At 41.9% G+C, this 22,608-nt stretch overlaps 1 protein-coding gene across 8 annotated transcripts in view; it reads left to right on the top strand.

Annotated features, from left to right (window-relative positions):
- Positions 1-22,608, top strand: part of NBAS (NBAS subunit of NRZ tethering complex) — a 333,351-nt gene that overhangs the window by 196,217 nt on the left and 114,526 nt on the right. For all 8 annotated transcript variants that reach the window (XM_067008085.1, XM_067008087.1, XM_059078230.2 and 5 more), the window contains 5 exons: positions 1,468-1,635; positions 4,487-4,600; positions 4,939-5,062; positions 15,411-15,487; positions 15,899-16,036. In XM_067008085.1, coding sequence (XP_066864186.1) covers positions 1,468-1,635; positions 4,487-4,600; positions 4,939-5,062; positions 15,411-15,487; positions 15,899-16,036 — 621 coding nt within the window. The remainder of the gene's footprint in view (positions 1-1,467; positions 1,636-4,486; positions 4,601-4,938; positions 5,063-15,410; positions 15,488-15,898; positions 16,037-22,608) is intronic.

The following is a 22,608-nucleotide window of genomic DNA, read 5'->3' on the forward strand; positions in this document are numbered from 1 at the left end:
GGTTCTGCTTAGTGTCTCAGCCAAAATCAAGGTGCCGGCAGGGCTGTGTTGTTTTCTGGAGGCTCTAGAGGAGAATTTGTTTCCGTGCTCATTCATGTTGTTGACAGAATTTAATTCCCTGTGTTTGTAAGACTGAGGTCCTCATTGCCTTGCTGGCTGTTACCCGAAGTTTCTTCTAGATGCTTCTTGCATTCTTTAGCTTATGGCCCCCTTGCTCCATCTTCAACGCCAGCAATGACAGGTTGAATCCCCTCCTGCTTCACGTCTCTCCTACCTCTTCCCCCGTGGCATCTCTGTGACCCTAGCTGGGAAAGGTTCTCTGCCTTAAAGGCTCACGTGATTTGGTTAGTTCCACTCAGATAATCCAAGATTATCTCTTCACCTCAAGGTCTGTGTCCTTAATCATATCTGCAAAGGCCCTTTGCCATGTAATGTAATATACTTGCAGGTTCCAGGGATTAGGATGTAGACATTTTTGGGGGGGCCATAGTTCTACCAACCAGATATGGCAACTGTCAGGTTGGTCTAAAATGGTGAGTGTGTCCTCAGTGTTTGTTGTGTGATGATGTCTTGGTAATTATTGAGTGATTACATGATTTATCATTTTTTATTACTTAAATAACATATTAATGAATGATGTGATATAGACCTAAATAGCCAAATTAAACTATTCTTCTATTATTGACAAGAAAACTATTTAAATTGCAAGACTAGACCTTAATTTTTCTTTCCTTTAACTGGGATATGACAGAAAAAATAAGTAGAAGTAGACAGATACTAAACTAAAAACTTGGCTTTTGTAGAACAAATTTATCTTTCTTGGATCAAAAGCAGATGTAGTTGCTGTCATTTCTGTTTAAACAAATGTTAATGTATTGGCGTTTTTCTCCACATGGACTCTCTTGGGTTTAATAAATGGAGAGTTCGAATTTTAGCTGATTGCTTCAAGATTGGCAGGAGGTTCCACATTATAAACATTTTAAATACTAATAATCATCCACTTGTTTACATGAAAAACAAAATGCCTTTCAACATTTAAAGGTGGATCATCTGAATCTTCTACGTTTGTCTGGGTCACAGTAGCATTGTTCAAATGAATATTTCTTAATTAATCTACATAATAAATACTTTAAAATGTCTTGTCAAAGAAACAAACGTGAGTATCTCATTGGAGGATATTATATTGGTAAAAAAATGATGAACCCATTATTCGCCTTATAAATATTTCTTTGACTAATGCACTAAGATGTATGTTCCTTTACTGAATTTTCTTTTGTAAATGATTCGAGGAGGTACTATATGCTAATAGTGCTTTGTTTCCCATTTTTTTTTGTTACTGGCAAAGATGGATTTTTAGATCTATTTGTCTTCATGTCTGATAATTTTAAGTAGTCACATTATCACTCTCTGCTCTGTTCTTGTGACTTCCCACGTTTTGCTCTTGCCATTTTCTTTTTCTTAACATAGGATGAAGTAAGTGTCCCAGGCAGCAACTCAGCTGACCTGTTCCACTGGACCACTGCTACCACCATGAAAGTCCTTTCCAACACCACGACCACCACCAGGGCTGTGCTGCAGGCCGTCAGCGATGGGCAGTGGTGGAAGAAGTCTTTGACTTACCTTCGACCCCTTCAAGTGAGCAGTGCATCTTGCTTTTTTAATTCAATTGGTGTGGTTTATATCAGTTCAGTAGCATGCTCTTCAGTTGGTTTCACTGTTGTTACAGCTTTATCTTCTTTGGATTATTAAAATAATTTCGTAAGAAATCTAGGCCTAGCATCAGATAGGGAATGAGTAATTGATTTTATGGAATGTAATATACTACCATACAATACTTGCAAAAGACACCAATACGGATTTAAGTACGGTTTGGTTTATATGTCAGAGCTGAAGTTTACTGGGATGAAAAGGAAAATGATGTTTATCAAGTCTCTCTCTCTCTTTTGCTGTTTCTATAGGCCGGTAGTGGAAGAGAAGTGCTAGGAGCCAGCCTGGGGGCTGTCTTAGTTCTCTCGAGCTGCTGTAACAAAAATACCATAGACTGGGTGGTTTAAGCAGCAGACAGTTCTTTCTCACAGTTCTGGGAACTGGGGAGTCCCAAGATCAAGGCGCTGGGAGATTTAGTATTTGATGCAGGCCTGCTTCCTGGTTCATAGACCACCGTCTATTTGCTGTGTCCTCACACAGCAAAAGGGGTGAGGGACTTCGCTGGAGTCTCTTTTATAAGGGCACTAATCTCATTCCCGAGGGGTCTGCCATCCTGACCGAATCACCTACCAAAGGCCCCGCCTGTTAATAGTATTACACTGGGGTTAGGATTTCAACATAGGAGTTTGGGGCAGGGGGCACAGACATTCAGTCTTTAGTAGGGCCTTTAGGTAAAGAGAGTGCTTTAACCGATTCTTTCACGCATTCCGCAAGTAGAGGTCAAGACAAGCAGTAGAACAGCCGAGTTTGCTCTCTGTGACGTCTTAACCCGCCGGGTCCCTGCTGTCTTCTCTGCGTTCTTGCACTGCCGTCCACCCTTTAATCTCACACTGGAAAACTAAGAGGAGAAAGAAACATGTGCCTTTTTATAAACGCGCCCTGAACATTTGAGTATCTTATTTATCAATTCATTCTGCAGATACTTACAGGCATTTTCCCTGTGTCAGATAATGTGCTCACGACTGGGAAAAGAGCGGGGAAATCCTTCCGTCTAGTCCCCTTCCCTTGTGTAACCTGCATCCCAGCGGAGGAGACAAAGAATCCAACAGATAACAATATTTGTATAATAATGAAATGGCAGGTGGTAACGAGTATTATGAAAGTAACGTTAAGCAAGGTCAGGGAATAGTGAGCTGTGCGGGGGGAGTGAGGTTCTGATCAGGGAAGGTAGTTTCTCAGAAGAGGAACCACTCTGAGCAGAAAGCTGGTTGAACCAAGTAGGGCGAGTACATTTTGCAGGAATGTGGTTGACCTCTTTGCAGGATGACAGGAGGGAGGCCCAGGTAAGTGGGGGCAGCGTGCGGAGTGGGAAGAGAGGTAGGAGGTGAGGTGAGAGAGGCGGTGGAGGGACCCGCCGTGTCAAGCCTTCCGTGGCCGGGGGTCAGGACCACACATTTTATTCTCAGCAACACGGAGAGCTGTCGGAAAATTCAGACGATGCAGGTGTGTGATCCGACTTTACTTTTCATAAAGCTTATTTAACTTCTGTGTAGAGAGGCGTCAGTAGTGAGTCAGGAGTGAAGCAAAAAGACGCATCTCTCTGCCAGGACTCCAGATGAGAGATGTTGGTGGTTTGGATTAGGGTCGCCATGAAGGAAGTGGGAGGTGTTTGGTTTAGGGCTGCATTTTGTGGACCTGATGACGATCTGAATGTGGGATATGCAGGAAAGAGAACTAAGGATGATCGCCCAGAAGAAACCACTTGCTGACACGCAGTGGGGCTTGACTTGGGGTTAAGTCTGTGCATCTCTCATCATTTCGAGTGTCACACTGGATTATGATTAGGGTTACTTTTCTGTCTCACCTGTTGGGGTGTTTTGAGGATTTATGTCTTAGATAAAGTGTTTAATGCTGTGCCTAATATATAGTTTCTATTAAGTGTCAGCTGTAACTGTTAACATCATTTGCAGCAAGATCTTGATTGTTTCCTGAGGCTGTGCTTGGCCTAAAGTAAGTGCTCAGTAAACTTTGGAGGAATGGGTGAATATCTTCTACTTGGCTTTTCCAATAAGGGGCCCTTTACAGTCCGTTTGGGGAGAGCAACACATAAAGACGGTTGCCCATGGTAGGGATGCTGTAGTACTGAACACTGATGGCCAGCCTTACGGAGGCGTGTGTGTGGGTTGTCGCTGTGGCGGAGGCGGGAGTGACGAAGGGAGCCCAGTCGTGCCTTGTCTCCGTCTGGTGCGGTTTCAGCAGGTGCGGTCGGAGGTGGGCAGTCAGCATGGACCATCACCCTCATAATGGAAGAAAGGCGTAGGGGCCCGTAGGATGCATAAGGTAGATGGTTCAGTTGGTGTGGAGAGTTAGTCTTTAAAGCTAGTTAACATTTAATAAATGTGAACGTTATTCTGTGCAGTTGAGATTGAGTACCGTTGACTGCGTTATTCAGAGCTACTAAAGGATTTTGGAGCAGGCGAACAGTATGCACAGAATGATGTTTTGGAAAGGTTATTCCGACCGTTGTACAGAATGTTGGCCACGCGTGCGACACCGATTGCTTCGATGTTTCTGATTCAGTGATATCAAAGTGACCAGGAAAATCAAAAGGCCCTTCAGGGTAGCGTTGAAGTGCCGCACTGAGAATGTGGTGATGATTCTTGCACTCGCTGCTGGGTATCGGTGTCACTCTGACACTGTCTCTCTCTTTGGATCACACAGTGCACATTGCTGAGTCTCCCCTGAAGTCTGTTTGTTCTGTCCTCCCTCCTGCCCTCCTCCACCTCCCCGCCCAGCTCTCTTTCTTTTTATCCAGTGCTCTTCACTTTGTTCTGTTTAGGGACAAGAATTTGGTGGTGCTTATCGAATTGGAACCAGAGCCAATGAAGGCCTAGAAAAACAAGGCTGTCATCCTTTTTACGAATCTGTCATCTCCAATCCCTTTGTTGTGGAGGTAAGGTACAGTGTGCCTAAGAACACAGATTTAACTGTCATGGTCTCGTGGGCATTTTACAATGAACAAAACTTACAATTTTCCTGAAAATGTACTTCTTTTGCTTTGTTCTTACTCATGTTGTTCACTGGTTTTATGTGATTTGTTTCATATACATTACAACATGTTATGAGACTAAAATCTGTTTATAATTTTACATAAAATAATATGCTTCAGTAAGTGAGAAGCTATAATTCAAGTTAGCAGAAGGTAAAATTCCTATCATTTATGTTTTCTAAGAATATCTTTATCGAGAAAAAGACACCCTACCAAATGGTGTAACTGCTTCTTTTGTCTAGTCGGAAGTGACCTATGACACCTATCAGCATGTCCCGGTAGAAAGCTTTGCAGAAGTATTGCTGAGAACTGGGAAACTGACAGAGACTAAAACTGAAGGAGAAGAAGTATTTCCAACAACAGAAGGTATGAAAGAAGGTTCTAGTTCCCCGACAGTGTGTAACTCATATTAGGAGAATAATAGATGAGACTGTATAAATGAATGAGAGTTGGGAAGAACAATAACATTTTCAGTAATTTTGAATGGCTTAACTTGACACCATTACGGAGTATCTACTCTTTTCTGGATACTTACTAATTGAGGATTTAAAAGGTAAATAAGATGTAATTCCTATCTTTAGGATGCTAATTATGTAAAGTGATTCTTATAGTGAATGATATAAAGTGCTCAGTAAATATTTCCTTTTTTCCTGCTTTTGTGGATTAATTAAGAACATTTAAGTGCTTGTTTCATGGAGTGTAGATGTATATTTCATCTTAAGAATTTTCTGCATGGTGACGTATCTTTCCATGTGAAATTTTTTGAAGCGAATGAAATGTATGCAAGTAACAAAGATAACTTGCTATTTATACTTTTTTCCTCTTTAGCCTCCTCCTTTTCAAGGTTCCGGGGTAATTGCCTTGACTTTTTTTTTTTTTTTTTTTTTTTTTTCAATTTTCCCTCTCTCTCTGATCTACCATCCTTAGTGGTACCTCAGGATTTAAAGGCTACTGGGGCTTCAGCTATCTTGTCTATATTCCAGGCATCAGTAAGGAGGAAAGGGGGGTGGGTGGGAAAAACAGTTTTCTTGGCAGTCGTGTCCAGGACTTCCACTTACCTATTACTGGCTACATCTAACTGTCAGTGAGCCTGGGCGATGCTGTCTGTTAATGGAGCACATTGCTGTGTGGAATAAAACTTGGGGAAGTGTGTGTGGGGAACAGAACTGCCATGTTCCCGGAAACCTGATGCTATAACTTATTTTTAGATCATTCTTTCAATCAATATTTATATGCAGTTGGGAAGAGAGGAAGCAAATACCATTTCCCTGTCCACTGTGCAGAGCCCTTGAATACTGGAGGTTTTTACAAAGCATAGCATTTTTCTTCAGCTCTGAGATGCATGTGATCATCTGTCTCTTATCATTTCTGAAATCAGGGTACAAGTCACAGCTGATGAGTACGTTTATGTTTCTTTTTTTTCTCCAAAGAGCTATTATTAAATTCACGACATCTTACAAATGATGTTGAACATATATGAAGAGTATAGTTGCATTGCTGTTTCCCCTTTTAATTATTATTTATTACTTCTTTTCTTTTAAAAAAGTTGTCTCTAGTTATTCATGGGTTAAAGTATGATTGATTATTGGGATAGCTTACACAGATAAAATCTAAGACCCTAAGAAATTACTGGGTTAGACATGGAAGTATCATCTGTTAATTGGCATAGTAAAGGACTGAAATAATAATCGGAATTTGGAAACATTGCCTCATGTAATATCTTAATTTAGGATTTAGCTTATGACATATATATGTGAATTTGCATACCTCTCATATAGAAGGTGTGCCTTACAAAAAGTCAAAAGAATGGAATCACATGCTAAAGGTTTGAAAGAAGGCTGCATCCTTAAGTAGGCCCCCTCACACTGACTTCTCAGTTTACTAAGGCTTCTGCTATTTTCCCGACCTGTTTTCGGAGAGAGGTGGAGAGTAGCTGAGCATAAGGCCCTGGTGGGGCACAGATTTCTGGGTTAGTCTGTCTCCCCTTTTCATAGCATTCTTACAGTACTCGCTCATCTTTGCTGTAGTTGGTACCTGAGTGATGAGGTGTCAAAATGATCTCGAAACCTGAAGCAGATAGAGATTTTCTGGAGGAGCTGTGTGGGTTGGGGGTGATACACTTAGTGATGAATCGGGGATCCCCTCCAGTTCCCTTTCTCACCACGTGTACGTTACTCATTGAAGCAACGGCCCTTGAGCCACCTGTGTGCCGGTTACTGTCCTTGTACTTGGAATACAAAGTTGAAGGAGACACTATTTTTATCTTCAGTGGGCTTGCAGTCGAGTGAGGAGGCAAATTTATGTGTAAGCGCTAAGACGGGCAAACACAGGAGGCATTGGGATGACAGACGTGTGATGGCTGAGTGAAGAGGGCGTGTGAAGAGGCTTCCTGGAGTGGGTGGTACTTGACCTGAGTTTTGCAGCATGCATAAGAGTATAGTACATGAAAAAGGGGGGAATTTGAGAGGGAGATGTGTCAGGAGAGGGAGAAGGGGGATATTTTGGGTAGAGGGAAGCAGGTGCACCGAAGCGAAGAAGATAGACACCATGACGTCTCAGGGATTTGTGTGTTGCTCTAATCCCCGGGGAGGAGAGACAGCGGGGGCAGCCAGTGAAGAAGTGAGGCAGCAGTTGGCTGGAAGGAACGCGGGTGCTGAGTTACACGTTTTAAATGAACCTGCTACTGAATGCTGTGGGGGTTTCAAGCAGAAGAATAGTATTCAGTTTCCTTATCTGTACACTGGGCATAACGGCCTACATGTTCCACCTCTGGATTGTTGCTCTTCAGTGACGGTGATGGGGCCCCGTCTGCGCAGCTTTTCCTAAAGGCTGGTCCTGCCCTGCCCTGACTTCCTTGCCATTTGATCATCTCATACTTCAGTCCATCCAATTATGATTTCACCTTGTTTTCAAGGCCTGCTGCCATAGCTCTCCGTCCTGGTTGCACGTTCGAATCACTTAGGGTAGTTTTAAGAAATACTGAAGCCTCGGATCCAATGTAGACCATTTATTTCAGAATCTCTGAAGTGGGGTCCAAACACATTAGATATCTTGTACAGTTCCTCAGGTGATTCAGTGGTGAAACCATGGTTAAGACCCTTTGGATGTTTCACATAAGATAATAGATTCTTTCCAGCCGTCATATGTCTGTTCTTCAAACTCTGACACACTTGCTTCCTGGCAGCCTGGAGAAAGCCACCTGTATCTTTTATGTCTGTGTCGGGTCTTTTCAGCTTAAGGGTCATATCCTGAGTGCTATATCTATTTATAACACTTTTACCAGGGTTTTCTATATGATAGGTGCAAAAATCTGTGTCTCTTCACAATGATGAGAGTAGGTACGGTACGTGCATGACAGTTATTGGGACAGGAATTGAGACTATGCTTTTGGTGAATCTGAATCCAAGTTCCCAGAGACATGTGTTCTATTCTTAGTACTGTAGTGTCTGTGAGATTTTTAGGGATTTTCTTTCTGCCCCAGTGTTTCTTCAAATTGTCTTTTTTGACAGATTTTAATATCCCATCATGGGAAAGAACCCACGTCCATTAAAATATTAAAAAAAATTTTTTTCTAATATTGTTGAATTGAATAGGAAAAACATTTCAGAGTACCTACGGTGTATATTAAGAATGGAACTTTTAAAATATAGAGGTGATTTTAATATAAATCATCCCTTTAATTTACATTTGGGTTTATGAATTTATGAAGCATTTTCATAAACTATCACATTTGATATCTCTTTTTTTTGCAGATAAACAGGCAACTTTATTATAGTAGGTACAAATAAAATGTGATCTTAGAGGTCTGATACATTAGAATACTAGACTTTTCGTTTTTTTTTTAAAAGTGCATTTAGATATTTATTTCTAACCCTTGAAATTTATAGTAAGTCAGTCAACAGACTGTGGCCGTACCCTTCCCTGCGCGCCTTTTGTCGCATCTGTGAAATGGCATTCTGAGTTGAATGAACCTGCCGTGTGTGGTGGATCTCTTTTTATTCCCTTCCAATTCTACTGAAATATAATTGACATATAGCACTGTATGAATTTAAGGTGTACAGTGTAATGATCTGACTTATATACGTCATGGAATGATTATCAAAGTAAGTTTAGTGAACACTCATCATCTCATATAGATAGGAAATAAAGAAAAATTAAAAAAATATTTTTCCTTGTGATGAGAACTCTTAGGATTTACCCTCTTAATAACTTTCCCTTGTAATATACAGCAGTGTTGATTATATTAGTCATGTTGTACATTGCATTCCTAGTACTTATTTATAAGTGGAAGTTTGTTCTGCTTTTTAACTAGTTTCATCTAATTCTCCATCTCCGTACCCGCTGCCTCTGGTAACCACAAATCTGATCTCTCTTTCAATGAGTTTGCTTGTTTTTGAAGTATAATTGACCTACGATGCTGTCTGTTCCCGGTATACAGCGTAGTGATTTGATACTCCTGTATATTACAAAATGATCACCATGTTTGCTTTCTCTTGATAACGCTAATATATTTGAGCCAGATATCTCTGGCTATTTTATAATGTCAGATATTTGTCAGAAAGTCAGCAGATTTGATGAATGATGTAGGTTAAATGACCCAAGTTAAAAATCGTAAACATGTGACTCCTGACTATGGTTCAGAAGTAGGTCATGGTACGAATTAAACTTCGCAACGTGAGCTGACTTTTCAGAATTTTTTAATAAAGTTGATGAAAAGGTTTTTATAGAGACTAGCTGAAGAAAACCGATCATTATTTATTTAGCTAAATGAATGATTTAATGGCTAATGATTTCCAAATCAATAATATGGGCAGCCTTCCTCTGTGAATTTAGTTCTGGAATTAAATTTATCATAGAGTGCTTTCCAGAGGCACTTCCTTTGCGGAGAATTAGTGCTTGGAGGCTCAGATGTAGATTTCATCTGATTTTGGCTGTATAACTTGTTAGAAAATGCATTGTGTTCCAGGTTAGAGAATAAGCGCTGCAAATTAAATTCATACACACTGCTAAATGTAGGGCAGGCCTTTTTTGAGGGAAGAAAAAAAACCCCAAAACTTAAATGGTAATGTAAAATCACTGTGACCCAGTCTGTGGCCAGCCTGACATCTGGTGGATCCCAGGGAAACACTGTGGGACGTGGTCTGCTTCAGATCCTCGTCGATAATTTTGTCCTGCGTCGCATCCGATGGCTCACAGATTCATGCTCTGAGAAGCTTCCCGTACGTGGGGGCTTGGTTTCCACTTTGCAAGAATAATTGAGCCTCAGTGCGGGCTGCTGGGAAAGTTTGGGTGGTGTGAAGTGCGGGCAGTTACCGTGTCTCTCCCCACTCCCCTCCCCGCTGGTCCCTCCACCATCGGTTTCCTTCAACAATTCAGTTATTAGTCAGGAGGGGTTCTGGGTTGCAGGGATTGATGAGCTGTGGTCTGGCTATGGAGGAAAAAGGTGTCACAAGATGACTTCAGCAGTTGTGTTAAGGATTAGGGAAGAGATATGATCCCTTCCCTTTCAAGCTGGGGACGTAGGGGACGGTGGTATACCCGATGCCAGTGATTGTGGTCTTTCTAGTCTTGGAGCAGCGGGGAGGTCGTGGGCTTTGTGTGGCCGGAAACTCAGCTGCTTTAGGGCTGGAGACGAGGCATGTGTATCTTTCAGGAAACCCCATTTGGGGAAAAAAAAAAAAAAAACAACGGGTGGGGAGCTTAAGCATTTGGCACTGTTTTCAGAGAGGATTTTTTTCTCTTTTCTTCCCCAAATATTTTATTAAGGAAATTTTCAAATGCACGGAAAAGTTGAGAAAATTCTCCAGTGAACTCCCATATACTTCTGCACCTCGATTCTACAGCGAGCATTTTACTGTACTTGCTCTAGTCCATCCACCGAATCCAGCTTCTTTGCTGACACGTTTCAAAGTTGTTGGCATCATTACCCTTCACCCCTTGACGCCGCACTGTGCGTATCCTTAACTGGAGTCAGTACTTCCTACTTTTTTTGTGACTTAACATCTGCAAACAATGAAATACAAAAATCTTAAGCGTAGACGTAAGGTTGCTGAGTTTTGACAAGTGCAGCACCTGTGCAACCCTGGTTCCTCTCAAGATACGGAACATTTCTATCACCCCAGAAAGTTGAGGCCTCTTTCCTGAAAACACCCACCCCACACTCCTGGTCAGGTGACAAATGTTTGGATTTTCCCCTGCTGTAGATTAGTTTTGACTGTTCTAGAATTCGTTCAGTGGAATCATACAGGATGTATTCTTTTTTGTAAAACTTGAGATTTATCTGCATCTATCAGTAGGTTTTTTTTCTTTTTTTCTTTCTTTTTTTCTTTTTTTTTTTTTTACGAAGTTTTTAAAAAAAATTTATTTATTTTTGGCTGTGTTGGGTCTTCGTTGCTGTGTGCGGGCTTTCTCTAGTTGCGGCGAGCAGGGGCTACTCTTCGTTGCGGTGCACGGACTTCTCATCACAGTGGCTTCTCTCGTTGTGGAGCACGGGCTCTAGGTGCGTGGGCTTCAGTAGTTGTGGCTCGTGGGCTGTAGAGCGCAGGCTCAGCGGCCATGCTCACGGGCTTAGTTGCTCCGCAGCGTGTGGGATCCTCCCGGACCGGGGCACGAACCCTTGTCCCCTGCATCGGCAGGCGGACTCTCAACCACTGCGCCACCAGGGAAGCCCAAAGCAGATTTTTTTTAAAATAGGTATTTTCATTTTATGATAATAATAACTATTAGTATTGTTATATAGAGGAATGGCATGAGCACTTTCTTTATAGAGAGTTTGCATTATAGGTCATTTGAATGTCAGATTAATTCGGCTGGGGTATAGGGTAGAGATAATATCAGTTAAAACCATAAGTTACGGCTGGCCCATATTTATGAAGGCCTTGAGTGCTAAATAAGAAATCTAGCTTTCCTTCTTTAGGGAATGGGAAACCATTGAAAGTAGGAGTGTGTGTGTGTGTGTGTGTGTGTGTGTGTGTGTGTGTGTGTGTGTGTGTGTGTGTGTGTGTGTGTTTTCAGCTGGAGAGAGACATGATTACACAGTACTTAATGAACATTACTGTAAAATTGGTATGAAACCACTATTTTAAGGATGGATTGGAAGGAGAAAGACTGAAGGCATCAGGTAGAGTTGGGGGGTTATTGAAAGAGTCCAGGTTTTGAACACTGACAATCTAAACTAGAGTTTGTGGCAGTGAAAATAGAAAGTGTGTGTGAAAGAGTTCTTTAGAAATTATTCAGCAGGATTTGATGGCCACCTGAACGTTGGGAGCGGAGAAGAGAGTGAAGTCCAAGAAGACTCTGGGGTTTTATGTTTGTCTCACTGGAAGAATAGTGTACTATTTTTAGAAACATGAAAGATCCTGGGTACAGAACGATTAATTGGAAAAACTTGTGCAGTAAGTCAGTGGTGGGCCTTGGCTTTGATCCCATAACTTTCTGGTTCTGAAGATGGCCTCCCTCCTGCTGTGTCTGCCTGATTTTGTAGGCCAGGGATTCATTTTCCATTTATAGATGTTTTAGTTGTTCTGAAATGTACCCAGAGTCTGGTTTTCTTCAGGTGTGGGCAGACACCCAGACATGAAAATGATTGTCGTGAAGGAAGAAGTTTATACTCACCAACCCCTAGAAACAGAAGACACAGCAAGCCACGTGGGCCACATGGGGAGGCACTCAGCTCACCTGGAGGCAGAAGGCATGAGGCCGGGGTATGGGTTTCCGTGGGAAGGGACAGGAGAGGTGTGGTAGGCACGCTTGAGCAGGCTTCCCATGGAGGGTTTGAACAACCTGGCGGACTCTGGGCTATGGGATGGTCTCTGGCTGACCGGCGCCTGGCCCCGGGGTGATCAGGGCGAGGTAATATTGCCTCTGTAGTGTAAAAGCCAGAGGGAGAGGGGCTGGTTCAGAGAATTGGCTCTGAACTGGTTGGTTTGTAGATCAAAGGCGTGCTCTCCAGGAAACCGGATGCTCTACCTGCCACTTGACTAGCCCTGGGAGGGCAGTCTCCCCAGGATACTCAAGACCGCCCCCCCCCCCCCCGCCGGTGTCAGAGCATTATACAATGCAGAAAAGGTTGAAATGACGAACACATTCGTATATATGAAATATTATTCACTCGGAGCAAACATTTGTATTTTAAAGTGATTATTTTCGCTGCTTGGTGCAAATTAACAGTGATGATTCTTTGGACTCCTCTGAGGGTGATTTTTGTCATTACTTTTAGCTCCTGGAAATTAACTATTTCTTTTCTCTTTTGCCTGCTGAAAGCTTTGTATTCAGTGGTATGTGTTCAAGAAATGCTGGTGACCATCTTGTGAGTTGTATCTGTGAAATAATATAACTATTTAAAAAATAAACCTACTGGAGCTTACGTATTCAGATGGAGATTCTCTCTCTCAGAGGTATCTTCTGGGAACCATGCATTTGTTCCAACCACGCTGTCATGGCTCTTTTTTGTTGTTTTTGTTGGGTTGTTTTCCTTTTGGAATTTCCTTCAGGGTCTGTAGCACATGCTTAGGAATATCTTCAGCGGTACCATATTTTTTCATCCCTTGAGGGTGCTTTGGTTTTTGGAAGTAACCAAATGCACATTAAATGGAGTGAAAGATTGAGTCGATGACAGGGTTTAAAAAGAAAAAAAAAAAAAGTCTGATTGGAACATAGTCAGTCATGGGACTGATTTTTCCCAGGCAAGCCTCAGACTGGCCCTAACCACAAGTCTAAGAGGGAAAGGGGTGGTCCTCTACTAGCTGCAGCAGCAGCCACTCACTTGAAGTAAGGGCTTCTGAGCTCTGAAGAGACAGGGCTGTTTTTTGATGAGTGGGTTTAGATATACTCGTTTGAAAATTGGCCTCTTTTGTGCATAAGGAAGGGAAGTATCTGAAGAAAATAAAAACAGGGGTGGAAAAAAACTAAATAAGGTTGCAGTTGTAGGTAATCTTATAAAAAAAAGCAAAAAAGAAAGAAAATTAATAGGGAAGAATTATTAGTATGTGAAACTTGGATTTTGTTTTTTCTCCAAATTAAAGGTCCCACGCACAGCTGGGCAGGTATTAAATGGTAAAGTATATAAGGCAGACATAAGCCAAAATGGCAGCTTTGGTGTTGTGTGTGTGTTTCTATGTGTTTTTGTATGGTGTGCAATTTCTAGACTCTTAAGTAAATCTTTCTCAAAAGTACAGGATTTTCAGCAGACTAAGCTTACCTGCTTTTTCTTCCTTCATCTTCCGTTGTCCAAAATGTATAACTTAACTCCGTCATCCTTCAGTTTTGATAGTGTTCTAGAATACATTTGGCGATTTTATAACTCTTCTTTGCTCTCATACTTGTTTGTATACAATTTGATTTGGGCCCTTTGCATTGTATTTTTAAATTATTTATTTGAAGACTTTTTCTGGCCTTAGTGTGTTTACTCTGAAAGGGCGGGAACTCTGATTCTTATTTTAGAGCAGTATCGGGTTCAGAGAAAGTTCTCATTGATACTGAGTGAAGGGCTGAATTTGGAAATGGGCCTTGAAATGAGTAGCTTTTGATCAGAAAACATCTCTAGAATAGTACAATTCCTTGGGAGGCTTGAGGCTGAGTGGTGGTCCAACTTGGTTTATGAGATTTGGAGAGCACAGGGGAGGTGAGCGTTTAGAGAACGCTTTGCAGAGGCACAGTGGAGAAAGCTCAGTTTCTTCCCCCATAGATCATGCGCAGGACACGCTGAGTTTTACGTCAGCCTCTGACGCTCCAGCTGCTTGCAGCTGGCTCCTCACCACACACGCACCCACTGCTCCAGCGCTCAGCCGAGCTCAGATTATATGGATAGCTTTAAATTTTAGTTCAAGTAAGACACAGTTAGGAAGGTAAATCTTCTGGGAAAAAATTATATGGTGTATTTACAAAGTGAAATATTTACTCTGAATTATTTAAATACTGTTTGCCTTCATTAGTGAAGGTTAGGAGAGTCCGTTCTTTGAAAATAAAAGATTTACATGGTGATTACAGAGAGTACCTGGTATTTGTCACTTAAGACCCTAAATGGAATACCTCCTGATGAATATAAAATGGATAGAAACACAGATGTTACTGGCAGTGTTCTCTCCTTTATTAAAGCCATGACATTGATAGGTCGTTGCTTGTAGAAACAGTTATGTGGAAAAGTTGTAGAAGGTTGGGATATTTTAAGGTGTTCTGTAATCAAAGCAAGAGACTGGTTTTCTTTCTGTGGAGTGTGGTGAAGAGAAAGAACAAAACCATTTATTGTAATTGTAGTAAAAATCAGAAGATTCAGCCTAAATCTGCACTCACAGAAAGCTGTGCTGTCACTCTCATCATTAATGCTCAGATGGTCATTTTCCACAGTAGCTGTCATTGACAAGCAGAATTGTATAGCTTGGTCTGGGTCTTGAAAACCAAAAGATTAGCTGGCAGAAGCCATCCTCACCGATCTATTTGCACGGAGACTTTGCAGGTGCACCAGTTAGGTTTTCTCTTGTGTAAGTAACCAACAGCATAATTTGAGTTAAGGCAAGGTGATCATTTAACATAGTTTCATGTAGTCTGTTATTTCTGTGGTGCTGAATAGACTTTCATAAAGGATCTTAAAGAGTTCTCTGAAATGAATTACTGTTGACATCATAAAGAACTAAAGTCATGACACTTAGTAACTATGAATGTCACATGGATCCTCTAATAAAATAATGCAATATATATATATTTTTTCTATATTCAGTTCTCTTGCAACTGGCAAGCGATGCTTTACCGAATGATATGACCTTGGCTCTTGCTTATCTCCTTGCCTTACCACAGGTAAGTTTACCCTTACCAAGAAAGAAGGACTTAAAAATGAATAAACTAAAAGTCTTTACTAGGGATTTTCACGAGTAAATTGTTTATTATATGTTTCACTTCCTTCTGGTTGTTCTTGCAAGATGGAAGGACTGTGGTCAGTACCTGGAAAGTAAGTTCTACAATGTGAGCTGAAATGTTGATTTTAAAATCTACTTTCAAAAAAAAAAAAATCTACTTTCATGTGCATAGGATCTGCCTTATGATGTCTTCTGAATTTTAATGTAGTCATATTAAGATGAGCTTGAGCTCGAGTTGATATGATAGAAGCTTTGAACCAGAATTCTACAATAAGGACTAGAAATGTAATGGTTTATGATGGTTGTGCTAATTTCCTTTCAGCTGAGCTGTTTCTGTCGTGCTTCCTTCTAGGTGTTAGACGCTAACAGGTGCTTTGAAAAGCAGTCCCACTCTGCCCTCTCTCTCCAGCTGGCAGCCTATTACTACAGCCTACAGATCTACGCCCGGTTGGCTCCGTGTTTCAGGGACAAGTGCCATCCTCTTTACAGGGTGAGTCCTCATGGTTTCCACTTTGTTAATGAGCAGGGTTAAGCTTTTCTAAAGTAGTTAAAACACGTTTACCTCTTTGGAGGGACTGAGGCACTTTGTATTCAGAGTGCTTTGCATTCCCAGTGGCTGATAGCCTTTGCCTTTTCCGTGTTATACGTAGTTGCTTTTCCAGGAATTAATAAGAAGTAGAGTTTCTAATATTTATTGTGAATGCTGATTCATCCCCTAACTTTTCTGTCATTTATTTTATTTTACAGCATTCTTAGGAAAGGCTAAAGGAGAGGAGAAATGGAGAGTTGGCTTTTTAACTCACTTCTCAAGAGGAAGATGGCTCTATCTAATTTAGGACAGTAGGCAATGTAGTTCTTTGAACAGTGCTGCACTTTTATTTATTTTTAAGCCAGGGAGATATGACAGTAGTAATTATGCAGATGAAATGTTGAGACACACTATGCCTACTTGCCACCAAGCTTCTGACACTTTTATTTAACTTTATTGTTAATTTCTGAGTGAGCACCTAAGCGTGGCCTCAAGTTACGTGTGCCTTCTTTTGTGGACACGGAAGTGTTCCAGATGCCGATGGAAAGTGGAAGCCCTCTAGGTTTACTTGTGTACACCACCTTTAATCATCAGCGTTTGGAAATTATTTCCTTTATATACTGGACATTTTAAGAGAATTAGCACTTTAAGAGTAGGTAAGCAAATAGATCAGACTTTCACATCCACTCTGTGTACAAATCCAAGGTCCAGTTTTTACTGAGGCAGGATTCTTCCTCCCCGACCCAAAGTAGACTATAAAGAAATAATTTCACATGAGTATCAAAGTTCTAGCTGCCTCCGCCATCCAAAACATATCTAAGGACCTTTAAGTATGTGAAAACATTCCATTTGTGGCAGAGTCTATGGCTTTCATTCATCAGTTTTTATTTGGAAAGAGGAAGGTGGGTGGGGGGCCCTGTGCTGTGCAGGTTACTCTCCCAGGGGCATCATCATTGGCAGTGGGTATTGTTCTCGGGAACAGGTATATTGGGATGAAATTGGCCAAGAAAAGGACTGTTTCTTTTTTTTTTTTTTAGCCAGTTGATATATTACTTTATTTTGGAAATTTTGAGTTTATTGTTTTGTTTTCGATAGCTACTGCTGCTTTCTTTGTACAGTACTTTTATTCTATACTCTAGTAATTTTCCTTTGTTTTGCTTTTATATCACAGGTATGTTTTTATGTGAAATAAGGCATTGACCTACTGTGTTACCAGTTGAGGGAAAGAAGTGATTATATAGGTGGAAGTGTGGCAGGTTTATTTCGGGAACAGTGTACTTACTTAGTGTCTTTCTTATTCCATTCAATTGGATGGCTGGCAAAGAGTATTCATGGCGTTTGCTGGTGTCTCCTTTTAAATGTCTTCATCTTTTCGGTAGTCTGTACACGAGTGCTGGATAACTGGCTCAGGACTCCCACGTAGTATGTACTGTTTCCATGTGTGTAATCTGTATTAAGGTCACACTGCGGGCCCAACACCATGTTCCACCTTTCATGGATACAGAGGATTGAAAGGCCGCTCGGTCAGCTGGTCTAGCCCTAAACCCCGCCCCGAGCACCTTATGTGTGCCGTGGCCTCCGAGCGAGTGTTGAGATGAGAAGGTGATTATGGCTGTCTGACCTCAGTGAACTCACCACTTACCATAAATCCATGAGAGACAGTTACATAAAGGTGGATTAGAAGAGCTGCAGGTGAGAGGACTGGAAACCCTCGCCAGACAGACCGCGTGTTCAGGCTGTGGCAGAAGCCAAAGAGCTGGCTGCAGGGCCACAATTTTGGCCTGATCTTCGGTTTCATTACCTAAAAATTTAAAGTAGTCCTCTTGAAGGGAAATTCTAGTACAGTCTGGATTTTTCCTGTTTTCCCCGATAGTAAATTACTTTGAACCAAAAATTAAAAGTCCCAAGTCCTGAACTGTCTTTGAGAGAGGTAAGGTAGGAGAAAACCATTAAACTCCATCCCGGCTTTCATATCTGGCAGTCACTGTTTCTTACTTCAGATATTGAAGTCACCCTGTAAGAAAACCCACTTAAGATTTCTGTGAGTAAAGCGTGCAGAGAGAGGAAGTAGAACACGGAAAGATGAGGGTGAGAAGTAAACGTGTGTCCATCTTGGTTTCTTCTGTGTTCCCAACAGAAAGTATGAGTGTTTTGTTTTCAGGTCTTTATATTTTGCTCATCCTTTCATCGTTCCAGCATTTATCGACTGCCTGCTGTGAAGGACGTAGAGCCTGGTGTTATAGTGTGAAGAATAATGAAACCTGATTCCTGCCCTTTTCTACCCTTTACACCAATTTCTGTTTCTTCCTTTCATCTTATGCCAACCCACCAGCACTGCCCTTTAGCTCTTAGTCTTGTTCCTGTCACCGTTTTCCTGTCAACCTGTTCTTTCCTTTGAAGATGTCCCTTGGAGGTCTCCTGCCTCACCCGAGGCCTTGGCGGAGTCCTCACCCACCCTGCGACGTGGTTCCTGACACCTGTAGCCGTGCCCTCTCTGGGTCCAGTGGCGTAAGGCAGCTGCTGGTCAGGGTCACTGCTTCGGGGAGCAGCATTAAAGCCTAGTGCAGATAGAAGCCGGCAGGGTTCATGTGGCCCAGCGGTGACGCCTCAACACGTGCTTTCTACCTTCTCAGCTGCTCCAGAGAGAAACACATGTGCCCTCTGGTAGCGTCAGGATGGCACACGGCTAGGCCACAAGCCAGCTGATTCTCCAGAGACTTCTTGGCAACTCTGTGGAAAGCATTTGGTTGTTAGTCTGAAGGGTGAGATGAAGAGTGAAAAATGCGATCAAACATCATTGTCTCTTCCTTTTTGTTGCTTTGGCATCTTTTTCCAAGCATCTGTCAGAGAAGTCTTTCCAGAATGGAGGTCTGGTCATCCTCCCGTGCGTCTGCAATCCTTCCGTGATTTCCTGTTGCCCTAGTGGTGGTGGCCTGGCCTCTGTCTGTTTCTGCAACTTCATGTTCCTTCATGCCAGCCGCACCAAGCTGCTTAAATTTCTCAACCAGCCCGTGTGTTCTCTGTTCTGGGCACTCAGTATGTTGTACTCTTTCGCCTATAATGTGTCCCCAGCATTCCTTTGCTTAGCACTTGGTTCAGATCTTAACCTCACCGAGGCACGGTTCCTGCCACTCGCTGGCATTCTGTCGCGCTCCCAGGCTGTGTTGGATGCTCCTCTACGCACGTTTGTACCGCCCTTTGCTTACCTCCTAACGTTTATACGCTATTACCTTGAATTTGTCTACTCTCATCTCACTAGAAAATGAGCTGTTTGAGACCAGTGTCTGTGTGGTGTTTATTGCTTTCCTCATTGCCTAGAGCAGGACCTGACATATCAAGGGTAGTAAACAAATGTTCCCTGGATGGATTACTGAAAACTAATAATTCTTCAGTACATATGAAATAATTGAATTATGTGTGTGTTTGTCAAATATTTGTCAGATGACCACTTATGCCAGGGAGTGGTCTCGATCCTGGGGAGAGGGTCGTGGGCAAAGTATATGTAAAACCCGTTGCCCTTTTCAGATCTACATTCCACTGAGGAAGGAGCAGCATAAACAAAATAAGTAAATGAAACGCATACTTTTATTAGATTATGATAAGAGCTTTGAAAACAAGAAGAAAGTTAAGGACTGTGTGTGCAGAATACAATTTAAACAGGCTCAGGAAAGACCTCAATTGAGAAGGTGACCTTTGAGTAACGAAAAGGACTAGCATAGCACCAGAAAGATGGAGGGGAAGAACGTTCCAGATGGAGGGGCGGAATCTGTCACAGAGGAACTGAGGTATCCCTGTCCCATCATACGTGCTGTGGTGTTTTTTCACAAAATATTGAAGAAAGTATTACAGTGCCACGCTATAAAATTCAAGGCCCGGAAGTGTTGCCTGACTGCAGAGGAAAAGCATAGAAGTAGAGTCTGTGACCAGACTTCATTGTGACCGGGTGGGGTCTCTTCTCTCTGGCTGGGAAGGTGTCGGGAGGGGTGTGACAGTGGCAGGCTTCGTGGGGGCTTGTGATCGGGAGTCGTCAGGGGACGGTAGGAAGGTCAGCCTAACCCTGGGAAGGCATTGGCTGTCTTCGTACCTTTCACATTCCTTCCCGCTTGATCTGTCGAGCAGCCTCATGTTGCAGAAAGGAAGACACAGAGAAATGCGGTCACTTGCTCCGGGTTGCTCTGGGAGAAGGTGACACCTGTCACTTAGACCTCCGGACCCCAGTCTTCGCCTGCCTTTTGCTTGGATGTGCTGCCGCCCTAGCTTTGTTTCGGAAGCAGCGTGTCTCTGTGTTCAGGACCTGAGTGATCTCTGGCTCGCAGTTCCTAGCCGGTCGTCCCCGGGAGGATGTTTGCACGTGCTCTGCGGTGGCTGCCGGCTAAACTCTCCACTCCTGTGTATGACAGGGAAGCCCCTCAGAGAACTGGCGGCTGTTCCTCGCCCCGCCAGCCATGATCCTGACGCTAGCTCGTTTGCAGTCTATGCTCCAGCTGTTCAGAATGTATATTTCTCTTAATTTAACATCCATTCCCACACCTCTGTGCCTGTGCAGATGTAATTCTCCTGCCTGAAATACCTCCTCCTTCTTCCCACTATAGATAGGTAAGTCTGGGCTCCAAAGAGCCTCCTGTGTGAAGCCTTCTCTGCTGCCTCAGCAGATACCGGCCTGAAATAATTTTTTTTTCCATTTATATCTTACCTTTATAATTATCGTAAATGCATCTTTTTTTAAAAAGTTGTGGTATAGTTAATTTCCGTCTTTCACGGCTCTCCTCCAGACACCCACTGGAGTGGTTCTTTTAGGCTACGGTAGCTGATGCACGTCTGTCTTCTCGCCACGTGGTCACCTTGTTGAGGGCAGGAATCCCGTCTTCGCTGAGTCCCCAGGACTTCACCCGCCGCAGTTACTCAGTGACTGTTTATTGGCATGTGAATAAGTTGAATCATTCCAGCTCCTGTGGTTCAGACAACCTTCAGTTTTACAGTTTCGAGTCCTGACCCCCCACGGATGGGCACGTTAGCTGGATGTTTTAAGTATGTTTGCGTTGTCCATCGATTACCTAATGACTCATTATTTGAGTCTTTTCAGCATCTCCCCTTGTATAAAACGGCACTGCTGGGTCTGGAATTAGATGTGACAAACTCCTGATGAATCATCCTGGAAACTGAAATCAAAGTGGTTTCAATTTGTTGTCCACACATAATAACTCTCTGTGGAGCTTAGCTTCCACTTCATTGTCAGTTCAGCTTGTTTCTATTTGCACATTTTCTCTTCCCACCTCCTGTAGTTCTGAGCTGCTGGAACGATAACTTAGGTAGACTACCAGGTTTGAATAAAAGTACTGGTATAATTTGTGATGTTATTTCTGATAAAAAGCATGTGCATCTTGACGGGAAGCACGCCCCGAGTCTGCCACACCCAGCGGCAAACCTGGATGTGCTTTGGAGCAGCCCACTAGGTGGTCGTGTTGCTTTTTAGAGACCCATAATGATGATTGGCAAATGGCCACTTGCAGAGAATTTTCTCTTCTGGTATTTGTCCTAATTAACTTGACCAAAAATCCTCAAATGATGAAAATAGGGTAAAACAAAAAGTATTTCCCTTTTGTCTACTTCCAGAAATAGTTTATGGATATGCGTATTTATATAATAATTTTTTATGCAAATATGAGTAAACTATACACATTTTTCTGTATCTTAATTTTTTTCATTTATATCTTACCTTTGTAATTATTGTAAAGGCATCTTTTTTAAAAAATTGAAGTATAGTTAGTTTACAATGTTGTGTTAGTTTCTGGTGTACACAACGTGATTCAGTTGTACATACATACATACACATACGTAAATATTCTTGTTCATATTCTTTTCCATCATAGGTTATTACAAGATACTGAATATAGTTCCCTGTGCTATCCAGGAGGACCTTGTTGTTTATCATTTTATATATAGTAGTTTGTTTCTGCTAATCCCAAACTCCTAGTTTATCCCTCGCCACGTAAATGCATCTTGAAGTGTGATTTCTCTATCATTCTTTTTAAAAAGTTTCAGAAAATAAAATCAGTTAAAAATGGAAACGTGTCTTTTAGTTTTATATGCTAGAGAAGCAAACCCAGCAGGGGATGAAATTCAAAACTTTATGGTAAACTATTTCTAAAATGTGTTTTCTTAAGCTACTAATTGAATATACCAAGTAGAAAATTATTTCAAGCAAATAACAACCCTAGAGGGGAAACATACCACCTGTTCAAAACTTTCCAAACAATATTACCAAGAAATGGAGACTATTAAGCCTGAATGGATTTATTACCTCTTTTAGCAAGTAGTAGATGAAGTCATCCAGCATTTTGGTGTCATAAATATTTATGTACATTTTGTTTTTACAGGGACTTGACCATATTCTTTAAAGAAATCGTATTTTTTTCACCCCATAGAAGAACTGCATTGCCAAATTTGGGGGGGGAAAATTAGAGTAATTTAACTCTCTACACTTTTTAAATTTTTGATGCCTTTTTATGTTTTCAGTTTTTGCAGTATCTTTT

The sequence above is a fragment of the Kogia breviceps genome, chromosome 11 (assembly GCF_026419965.1).
Source record: "Kogia breviceps isolate mKogBre1 chromosome 11, mKogBre1 haplotype 1, whole genome shotgun sequence".
NCBI lineage: Eukaryota > Metazoa > Chordata > Mammalia > Artiodactyla > Physeteridae > Kogia > Kogia breviceps.